The sequence below is a fragment of the Ranitomeya variabilis genome, chromosome 7, assembly GCF_051348905.1.
Source record: "Ranitomeya variabilis isolate aRanVar5 chromosome 7, aRanVar5.hap1, whole genome shotgun sequence".
In the NCBI taxonomy this organism is placed as follows: Eukaryota; Metazoa; Chordata; class Amphibia; order Anura; family Dendrobatidae; genus Ranitomeya; species Ranitomeya variabilis.
The window spans coordinates 112450844-112474045 of NC_135238.1; the positions used below are offsets into that span (position 1 = coordinate 112450844).

General features: G+C 41.8%; 1 protein-coding gene across 1 annotated transcript in view; it reads left to right on the forward strand.

The window, feature by feature from the left end:
- COL5A2 (collagen type V alpha 2 chain) overlaps positions 1-23202 on the forward strand; it is a 449814-nt gene that overhangs the window by 191838 nt on the left and 234774 nt on the right. Inside the window, exon 2 of the mRNA XM_077275667.1 lies at positions 13893-14114. Coding sequence (XP_077131782.1) covers positions 13893-14114 — 222 coding nt within the window. The remainder of the gene's footprint in view (positions 1-13892; positions 14115-23202) is intronic.

The window sequence follows — 23202 nt, forward strand, 5'->3', positions numbered from 1 at the left end:
TTCTCTAGAATCCCTTGATAGTCTTGAGATTTCATTGTACCTTGCACCGATTCTAGATACCCTGTGCCAGATGCAGCAAAGCAGCCCCAGACCATAACAGAGCCTCCTCCATATTTCACAGTAGGGACAGTGTTCTTTTCTTGACATGCTTCATTTTTCCGTCTATGAACATAGAGCTGATGTGCCTTGCCAAACAGTTCCATTTTTGTCTCATCTGTCCATAGGACATTCTCCCAGAAGCTTTGTGGCTTGTCAACATGTAGTTTGGCAAATTCCAAATTGGCTTTTTTATAATTTTTTTCATCAATGGTGTTCTCCTTGGTCGTCTCCCATGAAGTCCACTTTGGCTCAGACAACGACGGATGGTGCGATCCGACACTGATGTTCCTTGAGTTTGAATTTCACCTTTAGGGTATGTGCACACGTCAGGATTTCTTGCAGAAATTTTCCTGACAAAATCCGGACATTTCTGCCAGAAATCCGCATCTGGTTTTTGTGCGTTTTTTGCGGTATTTTTGCATTTTTCTCCTGACACTCCAATTTCATGGGAAATCCGCAAAAAATTCACAAAAGTAATGAACATGTTGCTTCTTTTTCTGGATTGCGTTTTTTTTTGCGTAAAAAAACACAACATTTGCACAAAAAATACGGAATGCATAAATGATAGGATGCATAATGTATGCGTTTTTTATGTGGAATTATAGCGTTTTTATCGGGGAAATCCGCAAAAAAACCCGCAAAAAATCCTGAAGAAATCCTGACGTGTGCACAGACCCTTAATCTGTTTGGAAGTTTTTCTGGGCTCTTTTGTTACCATTCATATTATTTATCTCTTTGATTTGTCATCAATTTTCCTCCTGCGGCCATGTCCAGGGAGTTTGGCATCAGTCCCATGGATCTTACATTTCTGAATAATATATGCAACTGTAGTCACAGGAACATCAAGCTACTTGGAGATGGTCTTATAAGTTTTACCTTTAACATGTTTGTCTATAATTTTCTTTCTAATCTCCTGAGACAACTCTTTCCTTCGCTTCCTCTGGTCCACGTTGAGTGTGATACACACCTGTCACCAACAGCACAGTGAGTATCTGTAGCCCTATATACAGGTCCACTCACTGATTCCAAGATTGTAGATACCTGTGATGCTAGTTAGTGGACACACCTTGATTTAACTTGTCCCTTTTGTCACATTATTTTCAGGTGTACCATCATTTCTGTCCAGGCTTATTTAATAAATAATAATAATCTTTATTTTTATATAGCGCTAACATATTCCACAGCGCTTTACAGTTTGCACTCATTATCGTCGCTGTCCCCGATGGGGCTCACAATCTAGTAATCCCTATCAGTATGTTTTTGGAATGAGGGAGAAAACTGGAGTACCAGGAGGAAACCCACACAAACACGGGGAGAACATACAAACTCCTTGCAGATGTTGTCCTTGGTAGGATTTGAACCCAGGACCTCAGCGCTGCAAGGCTGCAGTGCTAACCACTGAGCCACAGTGCATACCCTTATTTCATGAGTATTATTTTTTTTTTATTCTGTGGAAGCATGGTTGAAAAGCAATGTCTGACTTTCATTTGCTCATTTTCATAGATCTTTTACTTAGTATTACTTTTGTCAGATTCAAGTTATTTCTGTGACCATTGTGGGGTTTTCTGTCATTAAACGAGTGGCACCAACAATTTTGACCACATGTGTATAGCAGTATGTTTTGATGTGGGGGGCACCCAGGAGATTTTTAAGAAATCCATGAAAACCTGTGTAGATGGTCCACAGGACTACAGTTCTGCAAGGTGACTAGTGATACTAGGTATCACTTTTTATATGCAGTATCATACGACTGTATGGACAGAGCTAAATTTGGGCATATGAAGAGGTATATACAGCTAAAATGGCAAGACACATTCAAGTTAATGGTTAAGAAATTCAAGTTACAGGGTCAGCAATTCTGATGCTCCTACTCCCTTCTAAAACATTGATTGGTCACATGTGGAGGAAAATTCTACTGTGAAACCTAGTTTTTATGTCAGTGTCTTGGAATGAAGTCAAGAGACATGAGTAATACAAAGCAGACTGGGTGTTAGCCACCAAAATGGAATTATGGAAAAAGCATGGTAGATTAAAGCTAGAAGCTTAATATCGCCACTTCGTGGACATATGGTGGATAACATGCAGACTGCATAATCGTTTATTCCTCCTTCTTCTTCTATAACAATAATGAAACTCTTAGGCATAAGAGTCTGTGATAAAATATGACATGTGCTCTGTTCTTCTTAATATGATGCTTAAAGGTTTATTCCCGAAAAAAAACAAACAAGTTATCTCCTCTCTGTCTGAGAGGACTTATTGCAGGGTGTTCAATTACTGAGACCTCCAGCAATCCTAAGATGCCACAATTCCAAAATGTGTAATGCCCTACCAGAAGAGGTAGTAATGGCAGACACTATAACAGCTTTTGCAAAAAAGGCTGGATGATTTCCTCAATACACATAACATTGTGGTTTATACATAATAATTAAGGGACAAAATGTACAATTAGTGGAGGAAGGTTAAACTTGATGAATCTAGGTCTTTTTTCAACCTATGTAACTATGTAAAAAATAGTGATCTGCAGCCCCAGCCTGAATGGCAATGTTCATGCTCACTCTCCACTCCTTTCATTGTCTATGGGACTGGTTGAAATAGCCGAGCTACAGTCCCATAGACAAAGAGAGGAGCAGAAACATGCACACCTCCATTCAGGTTGGAACAGCAGAGCCCCATTCTTGGGGTTCCAGAGGTCAGATCCACAACCCTATGAATAATGAATATCTTTTTTGGGAATAACCCTTAGATAAGAGGGGAAAGGTGTATGATATTGTCTATCAATCAAATTCTGTTGTGTGATAAAGCTGCAGGACTGAAAATGAATGAAATCCCAATCTGCAGCCTTATAAAGTAACTAGTAAAATGGAGGTTGCCATGTCATTAGTGATGGGTCCACACTTCTAACCCTATGTGGACACTATTAGGATTTGCTCTGATCTTGGAGAATAGGCACATGGAAGTTATAGCGATACAGCAGGTAGACAACCCACTAGATGAATATAGTAAGCATATAGATTGCCATTATTTCAGCCTTTACCTCCCCAAGGTTTCAGTTACAACATATAAGAGAATCTGATGGCATTGTGACTGAAAATACATTCATATGGAGAAAAAAAACGACTCTTTTGTTAAAATCTAAAGTAATAAGTCATGCATAGAAAGGGGGCGGGTGGGAGGGGGTTAAAAGGAATGCATTCCAGCTGGAGTCTTCAGCTGTAAAATATGGTTTCTCACAAGAGCTCGGTTAGGCTTTATTGAGAATGTTTACTCTGGGGGCCAGATGTTCCTATAAGCTGAATGTTCCTATGACATAAATTACTTCCACAGCAAGGACTGATTCCTGGCAAATGTTCAGTCTGGAAACTAAAGTGATCCTCCACATGTGTAGGTGAGGCTTTTTGTGGCATGGTCACTGCTCAGAGGTGGCATCAGGGGTCTCTATTAGGCCGTGTGTCCACGGTAAGTAAACGCTGCTTGTTTGACGCTGCAGCGTCAAACACGCAGCGTCCAGATGTTCCAGCATAGTGGAGGGGATTTTTTGAAATCCCGTGTCCTCTATGCGTGGAAACCCGCACGCGGCAGGCCTGCGACTCCGGACATGCTGTGCGTCTTTTCAGATCGCAGCATGTCCGTGCTACCTGCGGCGACGCTGCGTCGCCGCAGGTAATATCACAGGGCCCTATGGCGAGGGGTGCGATGATCCCGGATGTGTACTGTACACATCCGGCATGATCGCGTCCCAGAAAGGGGGCGGGGCTTAGCGCCGAGCGGCTTCGCCGCTGCGGCGATACCGCCGGCCATCCTGAACGTGGACACGCACCCTTACACAGCTCCAGGGCAGCCAGCATTCCCCCATGCAAGAGAAAAAGTGGCTACCAGCTCAACCATGGTTCAGGTCTCCTTACGCAGAACAAACAGGGTTCTGGAGGACACAACTAATTTTACATTTATCTACTTTTAAGGACAATGATAATGACAAAAGTTTCCAAGAGGTAGAGTCTGTAATGTGTACACACTTTAATATGTCATTTATATATATTGGTATGTACTGTATAAAGGCTTTATTGTTCTACTGAACACATACATTTTCATGCTATAGAAACTTTGGATTTATCCTACATGTACTACAAATGAAGCTCAGTTACAAATATTGTATTTTCCATTGTCCACCTTAGAAAAGATTAAAAAGATCTACAATTAAGGCTACTTTCACACTAGCGTCGGGCCGAGGTTCCCGACGCTAGAGTTGTCTCCGCCGCATAATGGGGGCAGCGGATGCATTTTTACAGCGCATCCGCTGCCCTATTGTGAGGTGCGGGGAAGTGCGGGGAGGTGGGGGCGGAGTTCCGGCCGCGCATGCGCGGTCGGAAAAAGCGGACCGTCGGCAGCAAAAAACGTTACATGTAACGTTTTTTGCTCCAGACGGTCCGCCACAGCATGGCGCAACCGTCGCACGATGGTTGCGACGTGTGTCATTGCGTCGCAAATGCGTCGCTAATGTTAGTGAATGCAGAAAAAACGCATCCTGCAAGCACTTTTGCAGGATGCGTTTTCTCGGCAAAACTACGCATTGCGACGTAATGCAGTTAACGCCAGTGTGAAAGTAGCCTAAAATGTCGTAATTGTACTGATCCAGTGATACATCAGTTAACATGCAGCATATACTGAACTATAAAGTCAATAAAAGCAAGAACAAACAAATGGTGAAATTGCAGTTTTTTGCCCCCTACCCTTATAATCACTAAAATATATGTACCTAAAACATCATTATTTCAAAATACAACTCATTCAGCAAAAAAAACAAAAAACAACCAGCTCTCATATGGATGGGTCACTAGAAAAAAATAAAAAAGGTGTCTTTTGGAAACCAATGGTTTCTCATTGATTTACATTGTACTGTAAATTATTTGCGGATCTGCAGCGTTTGTGCACCACAAAAAACGCTGCGGATCCGCACAGAATCCGCAATGTGTGCACATAGCCTAATGATGTTTCGATGGAAAAACCCAGTGCATGCTGGGATACTCAAACAAAGCATCAATAGGGGCAGAGGTTGTGTCACTGTCACAGCCCCTGCCCCTTCCCTGAAACAAACTTTCATGAGTGATGCTTGTTTCAGTGTCAGGGCTAATCCAGGTCATTGTGCACAATGACAGCGCACTCTCTGTTGCGATGTCACATGTGGGAGCTGCACTGGTGTTTGCAAGCTGGGTCGTCTTGGAGCACACATTAACAGCGTGCTCTGATGCCGGCTCATTATTACTACTCTGAGCTGGCAACAAAAAGCATGCGCTGTCATTGTGCACAACACACAGTTAAAGAGCAGGGACCAGCCCTGCCCCTGAAACAAAGGTCTCTAATGGCACTTCATTTCAGGGAGGGGGCAGGGGCTGTGGCAGTGACCACAGCCTCTGCCCCTTGATGGCACTTAATTTATGTATCCACACATAGCATGCACTGGGATTCTCAACAGAAGCATCATCAAAAAAGGAAGTAATAACAAAAAGATAGAAAAGCAGTTAGATAGTATTGTGAGGGAAGGATAAAGAATTTTTAATTAAAGTGTATTAAGTATAAAATTACTTGTATGTTGGACTACCCCTTTAAAATATACAATACACTTTATGGTTGCAATACTCAGATGAGGTACAGAATCACAGCAGTTTCAGTGCATACAAGATGGCACTGTTACTTAGCATTGTAGAAACTAACTGAAACAGTTGAACATAAATTGTATAAACCTTGTATAAAGCGGCATTCACTTCACTGGAGGCACCCACACTACTGTGAAATTCCAAGGCAGATCTGAGGCACCATAGAAAATTATGTGTGAAAAAATATACATAAAAAGCTGTATTTTTAACTTGTCCTTTTCTGTCTCGATAAAGGCCATTTTGTCTGAAACTTTGCTCCATCTACCTCAATTTTGTACTTTCGCTATGTGATGTTTGTTCATACATAATTTTCTCTAGTGCTTCGGATCTGCCTTGGAATTTCACAGTCTTTTGGACCTAGTGTGGAGGTCACACAGAAAGAGCACGGAACCTCTAATGATACATGAGAAATCCTTCACTTGATCCACCAACACTACTTTGTTACTTCTCACTGGACTCTTCTGCTATTCCCATCATATTGTAGGAGGAGGATCGTCCAACGCCAAGCTCTATTTTTCACTGCATTTTCTCTGCCTACCCTTCTCCATACTCACTATTGCTGCTTCTCATTACCCAGGCAGTTCTCTCCTTAACAGCCATGCCTCTTTCTCTGGCTCCTATCATCAAGAGCCCTATTTCTGCTTGCCTGGACCCTGCATTTCATGGGACCCATTTCAATGTTCTTAGCCCTTAATTCTTTAGAGACTTATTTACACTATCTCCTTCAGGAACAATCCTGGAAAATCTGAAATATTAGACAACTGAACTTCTCAGACCACACTTAAGGCCACAAAGTAAGTAGGCCTCCAATATAGCTCCTCAGAGGTCCTCACTGAACCAGCCTATATCACAACCCGGACTCCAAACCTCAACATTGCTTATCCCTTCTTGACTCTGTGCAAGCTTGTACAATCTTCACAGCTACAATAGACTCCCTCATTGCTAACACCACCCAAATGGTAATGGTAAAGTATGCTAGTCTGATGTCACAACCAGATGCTGTATTAGTTCACTGTTTGTTCCCATGACAATCATGCCATCTAAAGGAAAATGGCAAAAAAGACATTTCCCTACCAGTCACCCTAAGGCCGGCGTCACACTCAGCGTATGACAATACGGTCCGTTTTTTACAGCCGTAATACGCAGAAATGTTCCCTAACTAGTGAACCATATGTCATCCATAGGCAGGGTGTGGCAGCGTATTTTGCGCATGGCATCCTCCGTATGTAATCCGTATGGCATCCGTACTGTGATATTTTCTCGCAGGCTTGCAAAACCGACATCTAATGGATTTATGTGCTCAAATGTTCGTTTAAACATATATACAGTGTATATATATATATATATATATATATATATATATATCATTGATACACACACATATATATATATTGTAGGGATTCACGCGCTCAGGTGCAATGGCTGACACGCAGGAGACACGTTCCTTTAAAAGTTGACAGGTTTATTTGCTCCATAAACCAGCAAGGCAGCAAAAAAAGGATAACAGTCCGAACATCAGGCCAACATAACATAAAGGTCCACGGCACTCAGGCTCTATCTGAAGCCACAGACACAGAAAGGCTTCTCCGCCTCTTTACACAGACTCCTGTCTGTAGTGTCCAGCTTAGACACACGGAAATCTGTCCACCATGACAGATTCCCACACTCACTCACATGTGCCAAACACATCTCCATTAAGTAGCCTGAAAGCACACCCAGAACCCATCACATGATTAGACATGTGGTTCTGACATCACCACAGGTCCTGACACAAACATAGACAGGCATGGTTATGCCCCTTACCCAGGGGTGAGGTATATGGGTAGCCAGACCCTCCCATCTCTCATAGCTACCTGTAACCCGGACCCAAATATACTACACAATTCCTTATTACTTTATGTGCATTAAAGAAAACACTCCGGGTTACATCACAGCGACAAGCCTTCTCTGTAATGCATACCTCCCGTCAACTATCCAGCCTTTAGCCACGCTACAATATATATATTCTGTATTTATATTTAATTCAGCGCGAGATATGTGAAAAGCCGGTAATTCAATTGCCGGCTTTTTCTTTCTCCTTCCCAAACCCGACATGATATGAGACATGGTTTACATACAGTAAACCATCTCATATCCCTTTTTTTTTTGCATATTCCACACTACTAATGTTAGTAGTGTGTATGTGCAAAATGTGGGCACTCTAGCTTGTAAAATAAAGGGTTAAATGGCAGAAAAAATTGACTCCCGCGCAATTTTCTCCACCAGAGTGGTAAAGCCAGTGACTGTGGGCAGATATTAATAGCCTAGAGAGGGTCCATGGTTATTGCCCCCCCCCCTGGCTACAAACATCTGCCTCCAGCCACCCCAGAAAAGGCACATCTGGAAGATGAGCCTATTCTGGCACTTGGCCACTCTCTTCCCACTCCCGTGTAGCGGTGGGATATGGGGTAATGAAGGGTTAATGTCACCTTGCTACTGTAGGTGACATTAAGCCAGATTAATAATGGAGAGGCGTCAATTATGACACCTATCCATTATTAATCCAATAGTACGAAATGGTTAATAAAACACACAGAAGACACAGGGTGTTGTAATATTTTATTATACTGGTAATCCACCTGATGACCCTCGTCCTGTAACAAAGGAAAAATAAAAACTCAACAATATCTCATACCTTCCGTCGCTTAGGTCAAGTCCCACGTAGTAAATCCATCTGAAGGGGTTAAATCATTTTACAGCTAGGAGCTGTGCTAAAGCATTGCTCGTGGCTGTAAAACCCCCGGGAATGAATGGATTGCAGGGGAATGACCTGTAGATACCTCATGAACTGGAGCCTGGTAAAAGTTCCCACGCTCGAGTTCATATGAGGACATCCAGCAGAGGACGCGTCACCGCAACTCAAGGTAACTACAGGTCATTCCCCTGCACTCCATTCATTTCCGGGGGTTTTACAGCCACGAGCAGTGGGACTTGACCTGAGTGACGGAAGGTATGAGATAGTTTTTTTTTTATTTTTCCTTTGTTACAGAACGAGGGTCTTCAGGTGGATTACCAGTATAATAAAATATTACAACACCCTGTGTCTTTATTTCATTAAAATACTTGTAAATAATGTGTGTGTGTTTTATTAACCATTTCGAACTATTGTATTAATAATGGATAGGTGTCATAATTGACGTCTCTCCATTATTAATCTGGCTTAATGTCACCTTACAATAGCAAGGTGACATTAACCCTTTATTACCCCATATCCCACCGCTACACGGGAGTGGGAAGAGAGTGGCCAAGTGCCAGAATAGGCGCATCTTCCAGATGTGCCTTTTCTGGGGTGGCTGGGGGCGGATGTTTGTAGCCAGGGGGGGCCAATAACCATGGACCCTCTCTAGGCTATTAATATCTGCCCTCAGTCACTGGCTTTACCACTCTGGCGGAGGAAATTGTGCGGGAGCCCACGCCAATTTTTTCCGTGATTTAACCCTTTATTTTACAAGCTACAGTGCCCAAATTTTGCACATACACACTACTAACATTAGTAGTGTGGAATATGCCAAATTGAATTACCGGCTTTTCTATAGAACACTGCTGCATATTTCTCGCAAGTCACACTGCTGGTCCGTGTGTAATCTGTATTTTTCTCGCCCCCATAGACTTTCATTGGCAATTTTTTTGCGCAATATGGTGACAAACGCAGCATGCTGCGATTTTGTACGGCCGTAGAAGACCGTATAATACGGATCCGTAAAATACGGCTGATAGGAGCTGGGCCATAGAGAATCATTGTGCCGTGTGTTATGCGTATTTTACGGGTGTATTTTCTGCACTTATACGTCCGTAAAACTCGCCAGTGTGACGCCGGCCTAACCTGTCCCACAGCTCTCCTTGGACCCCTATTAGTCCTCCTGGATTTCAAGCCCACTGCCAATCCCCAGCATGCAAAACACCCTCCGCCTCCAGTACAGTGCCCCTAATGTCCATGCCAGCACCAGTTTTCAGTACCCAACAACATTTCCAGATCGAACAGAATTCAAGCACCAAATAACACAGGAAATCTGGTTCTCCAAAATGCAACATGCACATGCCATTTGTACTCTCGCCCTTAGCGTTATTTTTCCCTTATATCTACTGCTAACTGCTCATTCCAGCAGATCTGCCATATAACTTGATGTGCAGTACATCAAAAATTACTATGAATTACATAAAGATGGCTGACATCCCATGAAGATGTTGTTACTGGATGTATTTCACATTTCATGAGATACCCATTTCATCAGTTTCTTTGAAAAATGCTGGTTATTTTCATATACTGGAATGGCTCTTTCCTTACTTAAAGAGAACCTGTCAGCACTATTTTGTAATGTAAAGTAAAGACATGGCTGTGATAACTCCTGTAAAGCAGGAGCCACCCTACCATCCAACATGGCCGAGTTCTATACGATAAGACATTGCACGGCCCACTGTTAAACAATAATGTATACACCACAGAGAACTAATAGCGTATTAAAAATTATAATCAATAGACCAATAATACATTTGTGTGCACCCAGAAAGTATACAGACGAGTATGTGTGGATATATATACTCTCTTACACATATGACTCTATGTAGATCTCCTAATGAAAGCTAATACAGGTGATCTCATTGATCCCTGGAGGATCATGGACCTCCATAAAAGATCAAAAGAAAAGAAGGGGGGCGTGATCAATCAATAAAAAGCCCATACATCATATAACATTGTGCAAAGTGTAAGATAAAAATCAATAAAAGCTTGATTAAGTAAATCCAACCGCCAAACAGCCCATGCATAGGGCAACAATGTGCAAATACAAAAGTGCAAGGTGCCAGCAGCGAAAAAATGATTAAGGAGAATCTGTACCTTATAGGTGCCACTCAGGTCCCAGCAATGCGCACACCCCGATGCGCGTTTTGGATTTAAAATCCCCTGACTAAGGATACACTCGGCTCACACTTGCAGCAGAGCAGGAACCGAGTGTCATTAGCATATCGCATCGGATGCCATACGCTGGTGTAACTCCAGCCTAATACTTGATACTTTTTTTGAAGAAATCTGATTTCTGGTTCTTCTGTAATCATGATTTAAAGTTTTCTGCTAATCAGATTTCAGTGCACAGGGGCCGGACTTCACACAGGGTCTTCTCCTCCCTGTCTGTGATTCTCCAGCCGTGAGTCTCATGAGTGTAATGTGAGTGTCGTGTGAGTACAATCCGATTTTTCACACCTAGCATCCGATTTACATCAGAATGCAGTGTGGTTGCTATCCGATTGCAATGCAATTTTACATGAACTTTTACATGCAGCAATTCTCTGTCATTTACACATCGTTTTCAAAGGAAATATTGGTCAAAACACACACACACACACACACACACACACACACACACACACACACACACACACACACACACACACACACACACACACACACACACACACACACACACACACACATATATATATACAGAATAACAGCCAGCAGTTCATCTGCTGCATACAGTAAAATCACAGTGGCAGGTTAGAATAGAATAGATATAACGGATATATAGACATAGAGTATATAGATATATAGATGTCAGTGACACACACACATATATATATGTATTTATATTACATAGATAGAATAAAAGCCAACAATTCATTTGCCGCCTACAGAAAAATCACAGTGTGACAGGCTAGAATATAATACATAGAATACATAGATATATAATCATCCAAAAAAGCAACGAAAAAGCAATATAGCCATAAAATAACAAGATTTTATTGAATTACATATAAATACAGAAAAAAGTTAAAAATATGATGACAGTATGAGGGTAGAAACTATGCAAAAAAGTAACCACCAGGAGGTAAAGTGCAGTATCAGTATGGAATAATACATTACTCAAATAACATAATTATGCGCAAAATATATGTAAAGAGCCGAAAGGTATATAGTATAACTGCGGTATGGTAATACGAAGCAAAAATGCAGGACATGCAATGCGCATAAAAAATATATATACTAGGCATGCTAGTTATAGTGCCCAAAAGGTGATTGAAATAGCTCGCATAGACGCCGCCATTAAACTGCCACCAATCCGAGCTAAACCCTCTCTATTTAAGAATCTGGCAATAGACACTAAGCATGCACTCTTCCCCGGACGAAGCATTACGCGAAACGCGCGTCGGGTCGCTGCTACCACCGTGAGGTAATAATCTAGGCCGCTGCTTCTTATTAGCCATGTTATAACTTCCAGTGCATGTGGAATCTGGTTATCTGTAGGCTATAAACCGCCACTTGTTCCATGCAGCTATATATCTACAAACCACTTGGTTTTTATACAGCTATAGGTGTTAATATCATAGGTGTTGGTACCATATATATTGCTAGTATATGCCTGTATCTTCCATTAACATGCATTCATGTAAGCATAGGTTTTTTCCACATGCTTATTTCAATCACTTTTTGGCACTATAACTAGCATGCCTAGTATATATATTTTTTATGCGCATTGCATGTCCTGCATTTTTGCTTCGTATAACCATACCGCAGTTATACTATATACCTTTCGGCTCTTTACATATATTTTGCGCATAATTATGTTATTTGAGTAATGTATTATTCCATACTGATACTGCACTTTACCTCCTGGTGGTTACTTTTTTTTGCATAGTTTCTACCCTCATACTGTCATCATATTTTTAACTTTTTTCTTTATTTATATGTAATTCAATAAAATCTTGTTATTTTATGGCTATATTGCTTTTTCGTTGCTTTTTTGGATGATTATATTATTTTGGAGCATTGCCACTAAACTAGGCAGACACCTTTTCTCCTTTTGATGTACATAGATATATAGATGTTAGTGACATATATATATATATATATATATATATATATATATATTTATATTAGATAGATAGATAGGTAGTTATTTGTATTGTCAGGTAACATGAAGCCCCGAGGTTAGTAATGGAGCGGCATCAATAAGACACCCCCATTACAAACCCCATAGTCATCATATCGTATAAAATACACACACCCAGAATAAAGTTCTTTAATTAAAAGAATTACACAGACTCCTTTAATAGCCATACTTAAACCATACTTATGACCTCGCTCATTCCACTGAAGCCTTTGTCTTATCCAAAGAGTTAAAAAAACAAACCACAATATTCTTCACCTTTCCGCAGAGAAGATGGGTCTAGTTCTGCTACTTCTAGATGGCAGGCTGCATGGTTGCATGATGCAACCATGCAGCCTGTCATCCAGCAGAGACACTGAGCAGCGTCTGCTACAGCTGCCCAGTGTCTCTCTGTGATCTCCTATTACCTGTCTGATGGCAAAGTGAGTGTGAGAAAGTTCTCCTGCTTGCGGTGCCATCAGACAGGTCCTGGGAGTTCACAGCCAATGAATTCACTTCACCTTTCTAACGTCAGCGTGAGCGCCGTGGGAAATTTTCGCAGTGCGACTTTACACGCACGTTGAATACGCCTGGAAAAAAAACACTGATGTGAGCTGCCCCATAGATTAACACAGGGCCGAGTGCTATGCCATATTTTCTTGCAAAGAATTCAGCCATATTCTACGGTAGTGTCTGTGACTCTGGCCTCACAACTACATACACCTTACAGCCAGCACCAGACTGCTGCCAGAATTATTCTGACAACCAAACTGACAGCCAAGAAGACTGTCATTCTTGCAGTCAGCTACCACATCATTACCATACAATGCCACATTATGTACAAAATCTGAGCACAGAAACCAGGGAATAGATCCATAGATAGCCATTTACAAACGGGCAAACGTTTGTGAGTGTGTGTGTCTGTGTGTGTATACAATGTGTGTGTCTGTGTGTGTAAACGATGTGTGAGTATACAATGTATGTGTTTGTATGTGCACACGATATTTAACTAGAAAACCATGTAAATTATGGACTTGATAAAAGATGCAGCTGTATTTTGTCATGTGAGGTATAAAGGACAGAGTAATCAGGATAATTCTGTTCATTCTGTATACATTTTACTGGAATATGTCCTTCTAATCGGCAACAGCTATCATCAATCTGCATTATCAGATCTCATTTATAACGACTTTGTTTATTTATGTTATATTTTATAACAACCTGCCTATTCTTGTATTGTCAGGAGAGGTTGAAGGCATTGTCTGCAAACAGGGTGATAAAATTTATATGAACCAAGATGTTTGGAAACCAACTCCATGCCAAATCTGTGTCTGTGATGGGGGTGCAATCCTGTGTGATGAGGTTCCTTGTCTCGAAGTTCCAACATGTGAAAATCCTGAGATCCCTCCTGGAGAATGCTGTCCAGTCTGTAGAGGCAGTTCTGGAGGTCGCACAAATAGCCAAGGTCAGAGATTCCCCATTTAGTTGATTATATGAGTTGTGATAAAATGTAATGTGTGATTAATACAGTGTATTTTCATGCTGATTGTAGTGACACATTCCAATATTCACTTTTTTATATTTTGAATTTATAATTTTACAGTGAACAACAAAATAAGACATTTCTGTATTTGTCTGATACACCTGAGTGGGGTTTGTAAAAGCATTTTTGCACATGGGTCATGTTTGGCTGGCACAGTGGGTATCATACACATGTAACAATGGATGGCAATTAGTGGTTCCTTTTTCCCTTACTAAGTAACTACATTTAAGACATTTAAAATTATATTGGCCAGCCGCCCTAGTGACGTTACATTACACAAATCAAAGGACTCAGTTTTTTCAGGTGCCTAAAAAGAAATGTAGAAAAGAGCAACCACAGCGTCGGTACGAGTCCGTCGCTATGCATCGGTCCGACGTACCGACGCACGTTGTGAAAATGTAGCACGACGTGGGCAGCGGATGCAGTTTTTCAACGCATCTGCTGCCCAGTCTAAAGTCCGGGAAGGAGGGGGCGAAGTTTCAGCCGCACATGCACGGTCGAAAATGGCGGACACTGCGTAAGAAAAAACATTCACTTGAACGTTTTTTCGCTACGACGGTCCGCCAAATACCGACAGATCCAGTGCATGACGGACGCGACGTGTGGCCATACGTCGCAATCCGTCGGCAATAAAAGTCTATGGGAAAAAACACATCCTGCGGGCACATTTGCAGGATCCGTTTTTTTTCCCAAAACAACGGATTGCGACGTACGTCACACGATGCAAGTGTGAAAGAGGCCTAAGCCATAAGACAACTGCCAAGATATGCCCAACACAAGTGGACATCTGGCCCAATATTACGACATGCAAGTCCCATACCAGTGTGTGTTATATGATGCAAGTATTACATGGCACACACAGTAATTCACAATGGATGGTCATCCCTGGGTGAGACTGTATGGGATGCAGAAAGATATTAGGAGAGGACTAAGACCAAGAATGTGCTGCATAGACCATGCACTTTCATTGCACAAGACTAGTCTTTAGAAAAAACGTTGGATGTGTGGTCAAAAATAAATCTAGTTTAAAGTGAATTACTGAGTTTACAGACTTGACACCAATGACGGCTTTTGATGGTTTATTGGAACACTCTTCCCTATAATAAAACAACTGAAACTAGTAATGTTATTTTTTGTTAGTTTGTATTACAAGTGACATCATATACTATTCTGTTTTATTTTCAGCAAACATTTACTTTGCCTAACCATTAATTTTAATTCTACCAAAATCCAACAAAAAGTCAGTGGAGAGTAAAAGTAAATTAAAGAATGCGTCCTTGTTTAGAATATTGATGGCCTATTATCAAGATATAGGACATTGATACTATATTGTCGGAGGACCAATACTCTGCACTCCTGCTGATCAAGATGTTAGAAAGAGGCCCTACCTCTGGTATGAGTACCGTGGACCATTCATTGCTTACATTGTGCTATCTACCCTCTATTTAGTAGCAGAAGATTAGCGTACTGCAACTTTATCTCATTCACTTCAATGGGATGATGGTGCAATACCATCCATCGCCTCTAGTAAGAAGCCAGCATTTAGGAAGACATCACAGTCTACACATTCAGGAACCAGAAGCACTAGCACGGGAGCCACAGTCTCCTAGTAGGCGAATGCTAAGGTGCTGAAGGTTGGACACTCACTGATCTCATTTCCAAAACCTATCGTAACAATAAGGCAATACTATTCTGACCCTCAAAAACCATTTTTACTCCTTCCTGACTTAGATGCACTGGTATGTCCAATGTCAGGTTCCTTGTCAGCGTATTGCGCAAAACATCCACCAATGAAAGTCTATGGGGCGAGAAAAATATGGATTACACACGGACCATGCCTGTGAGTTGCGAGAAATACGCAGCAGTGTTATATAGAAAAGCCGGTAATTCAGTGCGGTGTACTGTGAAATCACAATAAAATAGATAAAATAAATGTCTACAAATAGAATAGGTATATATATGTCATTGACACACACATATATATATATATTTTTATATTTAATACAGAGCTAGATAGCATAAAAGACAGTAATTCAATTGCCGGCTTTTGCTATCTCCTTATCAAACCCGACAGGATATGAGACATGGTTTACATACAGTAAACCATTTAATATCCGTTATATTTGTATATATCCCTCACTAATAATGCTAGTATTGTGTGTGTGCAAAATTTGGGAGCTCTAGGTGTTAAAATAAAGGGTTAAATCACAGAAAAAATTGGAGTGGGCTCCCATGCAATTTTCTACGCCAGAGTGGGAAAGCCAGTGAGTGAGGGCAGATATTAATAGCCTAGAGAGGGACCATGGTCATTGGCCCCCGCCTGGCTAAAAACATCTGCCCCTAGCCACCCCAGAAAAGGCACATCTGTAAGATGCGCCTATTCTGGCACTTAGCCACTCTCTTCCCACTCCCGAGTAGCGGAGGGATATGGGGTAATAAGGGTTTAATGTCACCTTGCTAATGTAAGGTGACATTAATTAAGGTTAATAATGGAGAGATGTCAAGAAGGCACCTATCTATTATTAATCCAATATTAACCCCTTTCTGACATCTGACGTACTATCCCGTCGAGGTGGGGTGGGCCCGTATGACCACCGACGGGATAGTACGTCACATGCGATCGGCCGTGCTCACTGGGGGAGCGCGGCCGATCGCGGCCGGGTGTCAGCTGACTATCGCAGCTGACATCCGGCACTATATGCCAGGAGCGGTCACGGACCGCCCCCGGCACATTAACCCCCGGCACACTGCGATCAAACATGTTCGCAGTGTTCCGGCGGTATAGGGAAGCATTGCGTTGCTCCGAGGGTCTCTTACCTCCCCCTCCCTGCAGCAGGCCCGGATCCAAGATGGCTGCGGCATCCGGGTCCTGCAGGGAGGTGGCTTCACTGTGCTGGCTCAGAGCAGGCGCCGGGAAGCTTGGATCTGTACACTTCAGATCGCCGATCTGACACAGTGCACAGCAAAGTGTCAGATCATCGATCTTACACTATAACATGATGCCCCCCCCCCCCGGGGCAATGTTATAGTGTAAAAAAATATTCACATGTGTAAAAAAAAATAAAAAAATTCCCAAAAAATTTCCCCCCCCAAAAAAAATATTGTTCCTATAAATACATTTCTTTATCTAAATTTAAAAAAAATCAATAAAAGTACACATATTTAGTATCGCTGCGTCCGTAATGACCCGACCTATAAAACTGTCCCACTAGTTAACCCCTTCAGTGAACACCGCAAAAAAACAAAACGAGGCAAAAAACAATGCTTTATTATCATACCGGCTAACAAAAAGTGGAATAACATGCGAACAAAAAGACAGATATAAATAACCATGGTACCACTGAAAACGTCATCTTGTCCCGCAAAAAACGAGCCACCATACAGCATCATCAAAGAAAAAATAAAAAAGTTATACTCCTCAGATTAAAGCAATACAGAAATAATTATTTTTTTTATAAAATAGTTTTTATCGTATAAAAGCACCAAAACATAAAAAATGATATAAATGAGGTATCACTGTAATCGTACTGACCCAAAGAATAAAACTGCTTTATCCATTTTACCAAACGCGGAACAGTATAAACGCCTCCCCAAAAGAAATTCATGAATAGCTGGTTTTTGGTCATTCTGCCTCACAAAAATTGGAATAAAAAGCGATCAAAAAATGTCACGTGCCCGAAAATGTTACCATTAAAAACATCAACTCGTCCCGCAAAAAACAAGACCTCACATGACTCTGTGAACCAAAATATGGAAAAATTATAGCTCTCAAAATGTGGTAACGCAAAAAATATTTTTTGCAATAAAAAGCGTCTTTCAGTGTGTGACAGCTGCCAATCATAAAAATCTGCTAAAAAACCCGCTATAAAAGTAAATCAAACCCCCCTTCATCACCCCCTTAGTTAGCGAAAAATAAAAAAATTGTATTTATTTCTATTTTCCCATTAGGGTTAGGGCTAGGGTTAGGGCTAAGGTTAGGGTTAGGGCTAGGGCTAGGGTTAGGGCTAGGGTTAGGGCTAGGGTAAGGGTTAGGGCAAGGGTTAGGGCTAGGGTTAGGGTTAAGGCAAGGGTTAGGGTTAAGGGCTAGGGTTAGTGCTAGGGTTAGGGTTAGGGTTGGGGCTAGGGTTAAGGCTACAGTTAGGGTTGGGGCTAAAGTTAGGGTTAGGGTTTGGATTACATTTACGGTTGGGAATAGGGTTGGGATTAGGGTTAGGGATGTGTCAGGGTTAGGGGTGTGGTTAGGGTTACCATTGGGATTAGGGTTAGGGATGTGTTTGGATTAGGGTTTCAGTTATAATTGGGGGGTTTCCACTGTTTAGGCACATCAGGGGCTCTCCAAACGCGACATGGCGTCTGATCTCAATTCCAGCCAATTCTGCGTAGAAAAAGTAAAACAGTGTTCCTTTCATTCCGAGCTCTCCCATGCGCCCAAACAGGGGTTTACCCCAAAATATGGGGTAACAGCGTACTCAGGACACATTGGAAAACAACTTTTGGGGTCCAATTTCTCCTGTTACCCTTGGGAAAATACAAAACTGGGGGCTAAAAAATAATTTTTGTGGAAAAAAAAAAGATTTTTTATTTTCACGGCTCTGCATTATAAACTGTAGTGAAACACTTGGGGGTTCAAAGTTCTCACAACACATCTAGATAAGTTCCTTAGGGGGTCTAGTTTACAATATGGGGTCACTTGTGGGGGGTTTCTACTGTTTAGGTACATTAGGGGCTCTGCAAACGCAATGTGACGCCTGCAGACCAATCCATCTAAGTCTACATTCCAAATGACGCTCCTTCCCTTCCGAGCTCTGCCATGCACTCAAACAGTGGTTCCCCTCCACATATGGGGTATCAGCATACTCAGGACAAATTGGACAACATCTTTTTTGGTCCAATTTCAACTGTTACCCTTGGAAAAATACAAAACTGGGGGCTAAAAAATAATTTTTGTGGAAAAAAAAAAGAATTTTTATTTTCACGGCTCTGCGTTATAAACTGTAGTGAAACACTTGGGGGTTCAAAGCTCTCACAACACATCTAGATGAGTTCCTTATGGGGTCTACTTTCCAAAATGGTGTCACTTGTGGGGGGTTTCAATGTTTAGGCACATCAGTGGGTCTCCAAATGCAACATGGCATCCCATCTCAATTCCTGTCAATTTTGCATTGAAAAGTCAAACGGCGCTCCTTCCCTTCCGAGCTCTCCCATGCGCCCAAACAGTGGTTTACTCCCACATATGGGGTATCAGTGTACTCAGGACAAATTGGACAACAACTTTTGGGGTCCAATTTCTTCTCTTACCCTTGGGAAAATAAAAAATTGGGGGCAAAAAATCATTTTGTGAAAAAATATGATTTTTTATTTTTACAGCTCTGCATTACAAACTTCTGTGAATCGCTTAATGGGTCAAAGTGCTCACCACTAGGCTTGAGCGACCTTTACTTTTATAGGATCGGGTCGGGTTTCACCTGCCGGAAAGAAGCAGGGCGTGTCCGAGGGTGAGTATATAATTAATAGGAATATACTCACCCTCGGCTTCGTTCCGGCAGCCTTCCTTCCTAAGAATCAGCCTTCCAGGACCTTCGGTGACGTCACGGTGACGTCGCGGCTTGTGATTGGTCGCGCGAGCAGTCACATGGGCGGCCGCGCGACCAATCACAAGCCGCGACGTCACCGTGACATCACCGCAGGGTCCTGGAAGGCTGATTCTAAGGAAGGAAGGTTCCCGGTTAGTACCAGGGCCCGTCAGAGGGTAAGTATAGCGATATTTTTTATTTTAATTCTTTATTTTACACTTAAATCTGAATTCCGATACCAATTCCCGATATCTTAAACATATCGGGAATCGGTATCGGAATTCCGATTCCAGATTCAGAAGATCGCCGACTTCATGGCCGACCCCACACAGGGGTCGGGTCGGGTTTCATGAAACCCGACTTTGCCAAAAGTCGGCGACTTCTGAAAATTGCTGACCCGTTTCGCTCAACCCTACTCACCACACATCTAAATAAGTTCCTTAGGGGGTCTACTTTCCAAAATGGCGTCACTTGTGGGGGGTTTCAATGTTTAGGCACATCAGGGGCTCTCCAAACGCAACATGGCGTCCCATCTCAATTCCAGTCAATTTTGCATTGAAAAGTCAAATGGCGCTCCTTCGCTTCCGAGCTCTGCCATGTGCCCAAACAGTGGTTTACCCCCACATATTGGGTATCGGCGTATTCAGGACAAATTGTAAAACAAGTTTTGCGGTCCATTTTCTCCTGTTACCCTTGGTAAAATAAAACAAATTGGACCTGAAGTAAATTTTTTGTGAAAAAAGTTAAATGTTCATTTTTATTTAAACATTCCAAAAATTCCTGTGAAACACCTGAAGGGTTAATAAACTTCTTGAATGTGGTTTTGAGAACACTGAGGGGTGCAGTTTTTAGAATGGTGTCACACTTGGTTATTTTATATCATATAGACCCCTCAAAATGACTTCAAATGAGATGTGGTCCCTAAAAAAAAATGGTGTTGCAAAAATGAGAAATTGCTGGTCAACTTTTAACCCTTATAACTCCCTAACAAAAAAAATATTTTGGTTCCAAAATTGTGCTGATGTAAAGTAGATATGTGGGAAATGTTACTTATTAAGTATTTTGTGTGACATATTTCTGTGATTTAATTGCATAAAAATTCAAATTTGGAAAATTGCGAAATTTTCAACATTTTTGCCAAATTTCCATTTTTTTCACAAATAAACACAGGTAGTATCAAAGAAATTTGACCACTATCATGAAGTCCAATATGTCTCGAGAAAACAATGTCAGAATCATCAGGATCCGTTGAAGCATTCCAGAGTTATAACCTCATAAAGGGACAGTGGTCAGAATTGTAAAAATTGGCCTGGTCATTAACGTGCAAACCACCCTTGGGGGTAAAGGGGTTAATAAAGGGTTAAAAAAACACACACACACATTATGAATAAAGTATTTTAATGAAATAAATAATCACATGGGGCTTTAATATTTTTATTGCACTCTCAATCCAATTGACGACCCTTCTGAAAAAAATAAAAAAAATAAAAAACAACAATATCCCATACCTGTCCGCCGTAAAGTCATGTCCCATGATGTAAATCCATCTGAATGAGTTAAATAAATTTACAACCAGGAGCCTGCTAATGCAGCCACCCATGGCTGTAAAAACTGGGGAATGAATGGAATGCAGCTTCGTTGACTTGCGGTGCTGCGCCCCCTGGTGGCATAAACTCATTTGAACGCTAGCGTGAGAAAATATTCAGAAAAATTCCCATGTCTCATATCCTGTCGGGTTTGATAAGGAGATAGCAAAAGCAAAAAAATGTATGTATATATATATATATATATATATATATATATATATATAGAGAGAGAGAGAGAGAGAGAGAGAGAGAGAGAGAGAGAGAGAGAGAGAGAGAGACTGTATATATGTTTTCACAAATATTTGAGCCCATGGATCCATTCTATGTCCATTTTGCAAGCGAGCGTACGGATGCCATACGGATGTCATACGGATGACACACGGATAATTTTTAGAGAAAAAAATCACATCCTCGCATTGAATATGGATCACTGTTCAGGAACTTTTCTGTGTATTTCAGCTGTAAAAAATGGGCCGTAATTTTATACGTTAGGTGTGACGCCGGCCTTACACTGTAATCCATATATGGGGCTAAATGGTTTTCAACCTGGATGGTGCCAAGATGCGACCATCCCAACTGAAAACTACTGGTGAATAAGCTGCTGAGAGCATAGCATCATTCCCCAGCAATGACATCATTGAGGCCAGGCTGAACTGCGGTGACCTCAGGACAATGCCAGTGGGAAAATGCCAGTGATGATGTCACCGCTGGTGAATGATGCTGCGCTCTCAGCAGCTCATTCACCAGTGGTTTTCAGCCAGGACGGTCGCATCTTGGCACCGTCCAGGTTGAAACCTATTTAGCCCCCAGACATGGATTACAGCATGGGACAGAATGACGGACAGGTATGGTTTATTGTTGTCTTTTTTTATTTTACTTTTCTTACAAGAGATTGAGGGCTTCGGTGGAATTAGGCTTTGCAGTAAGTATGGTTAAATTGATTAATAAAGGAGTCTGTGTAATTTTTTCAATTAAAGGATTTTATTATGGCTGTGTCTTTATTTAACATATAACTATAGGATTAGTAATGGAGAGGCGTCTTATAGACAGCTCTCCATTACTAAGCCGTGGGCTTGATGTCACCTGACAATACAAAGGTGACATCAACCCCACAAGTATTAATCCCACATGCCACTGCTACAGGGCAAGTGGGAAGAGCCAGAATTGGTGCATCTAATAGATGCGCCTTTTCTGGGTAGGTGCGGGCTCCAGTTTTTAGGCTGGGGGCCTATATCAATGGCTCCTTTCCAGCCTGAGAATACCAGCCCCAGCTGTGAACTTTAGCAAGTCTGGTTGTCAAAAATGAAGGGGACTTCTTCCTGTTGTTTTAAATTATTTATTTAAATAATTAAAAAAACAGCGTGGGGACCCAGCTATTTTTGATAACCAACCTTGCTGAAGCTCACAGCTGAGGGTTGCAGCCCCCAGCTGTTAGTTTTGCCTGGTTCGTTCAAGAAAATGGGGGAGAACGCACTTCGGGATTTTCATTCTTTTATTTCCTTAGATCGCAGGCAGCGGCTGAGGAATACCCCGATAATCCGCTCCTGCTGTCACTGTTGTTAGTGGCAGCAAGTTTGGATGATGGAAGTAATTGTCCAAAAAGCCCCCACCTGCTGTCATAGTTCGGACTTTAATATAACCTCATCATTCTCCTCTGCTCGCTGATCACCGGCAGAGCAGGGGAGAATGATGAGAGCCGTCTTCATCACCAGCCACCAGGGAACAGCGCTTACTGTAGCGTTTCTTCCCTGGTGGCCGTCCATGTGGTACTGATGTGGCACTCAGGCGGCGCATGGTTGTCACACGTGTGCTGCACGTATTACACACACGGACACGGATATCTCCGATACC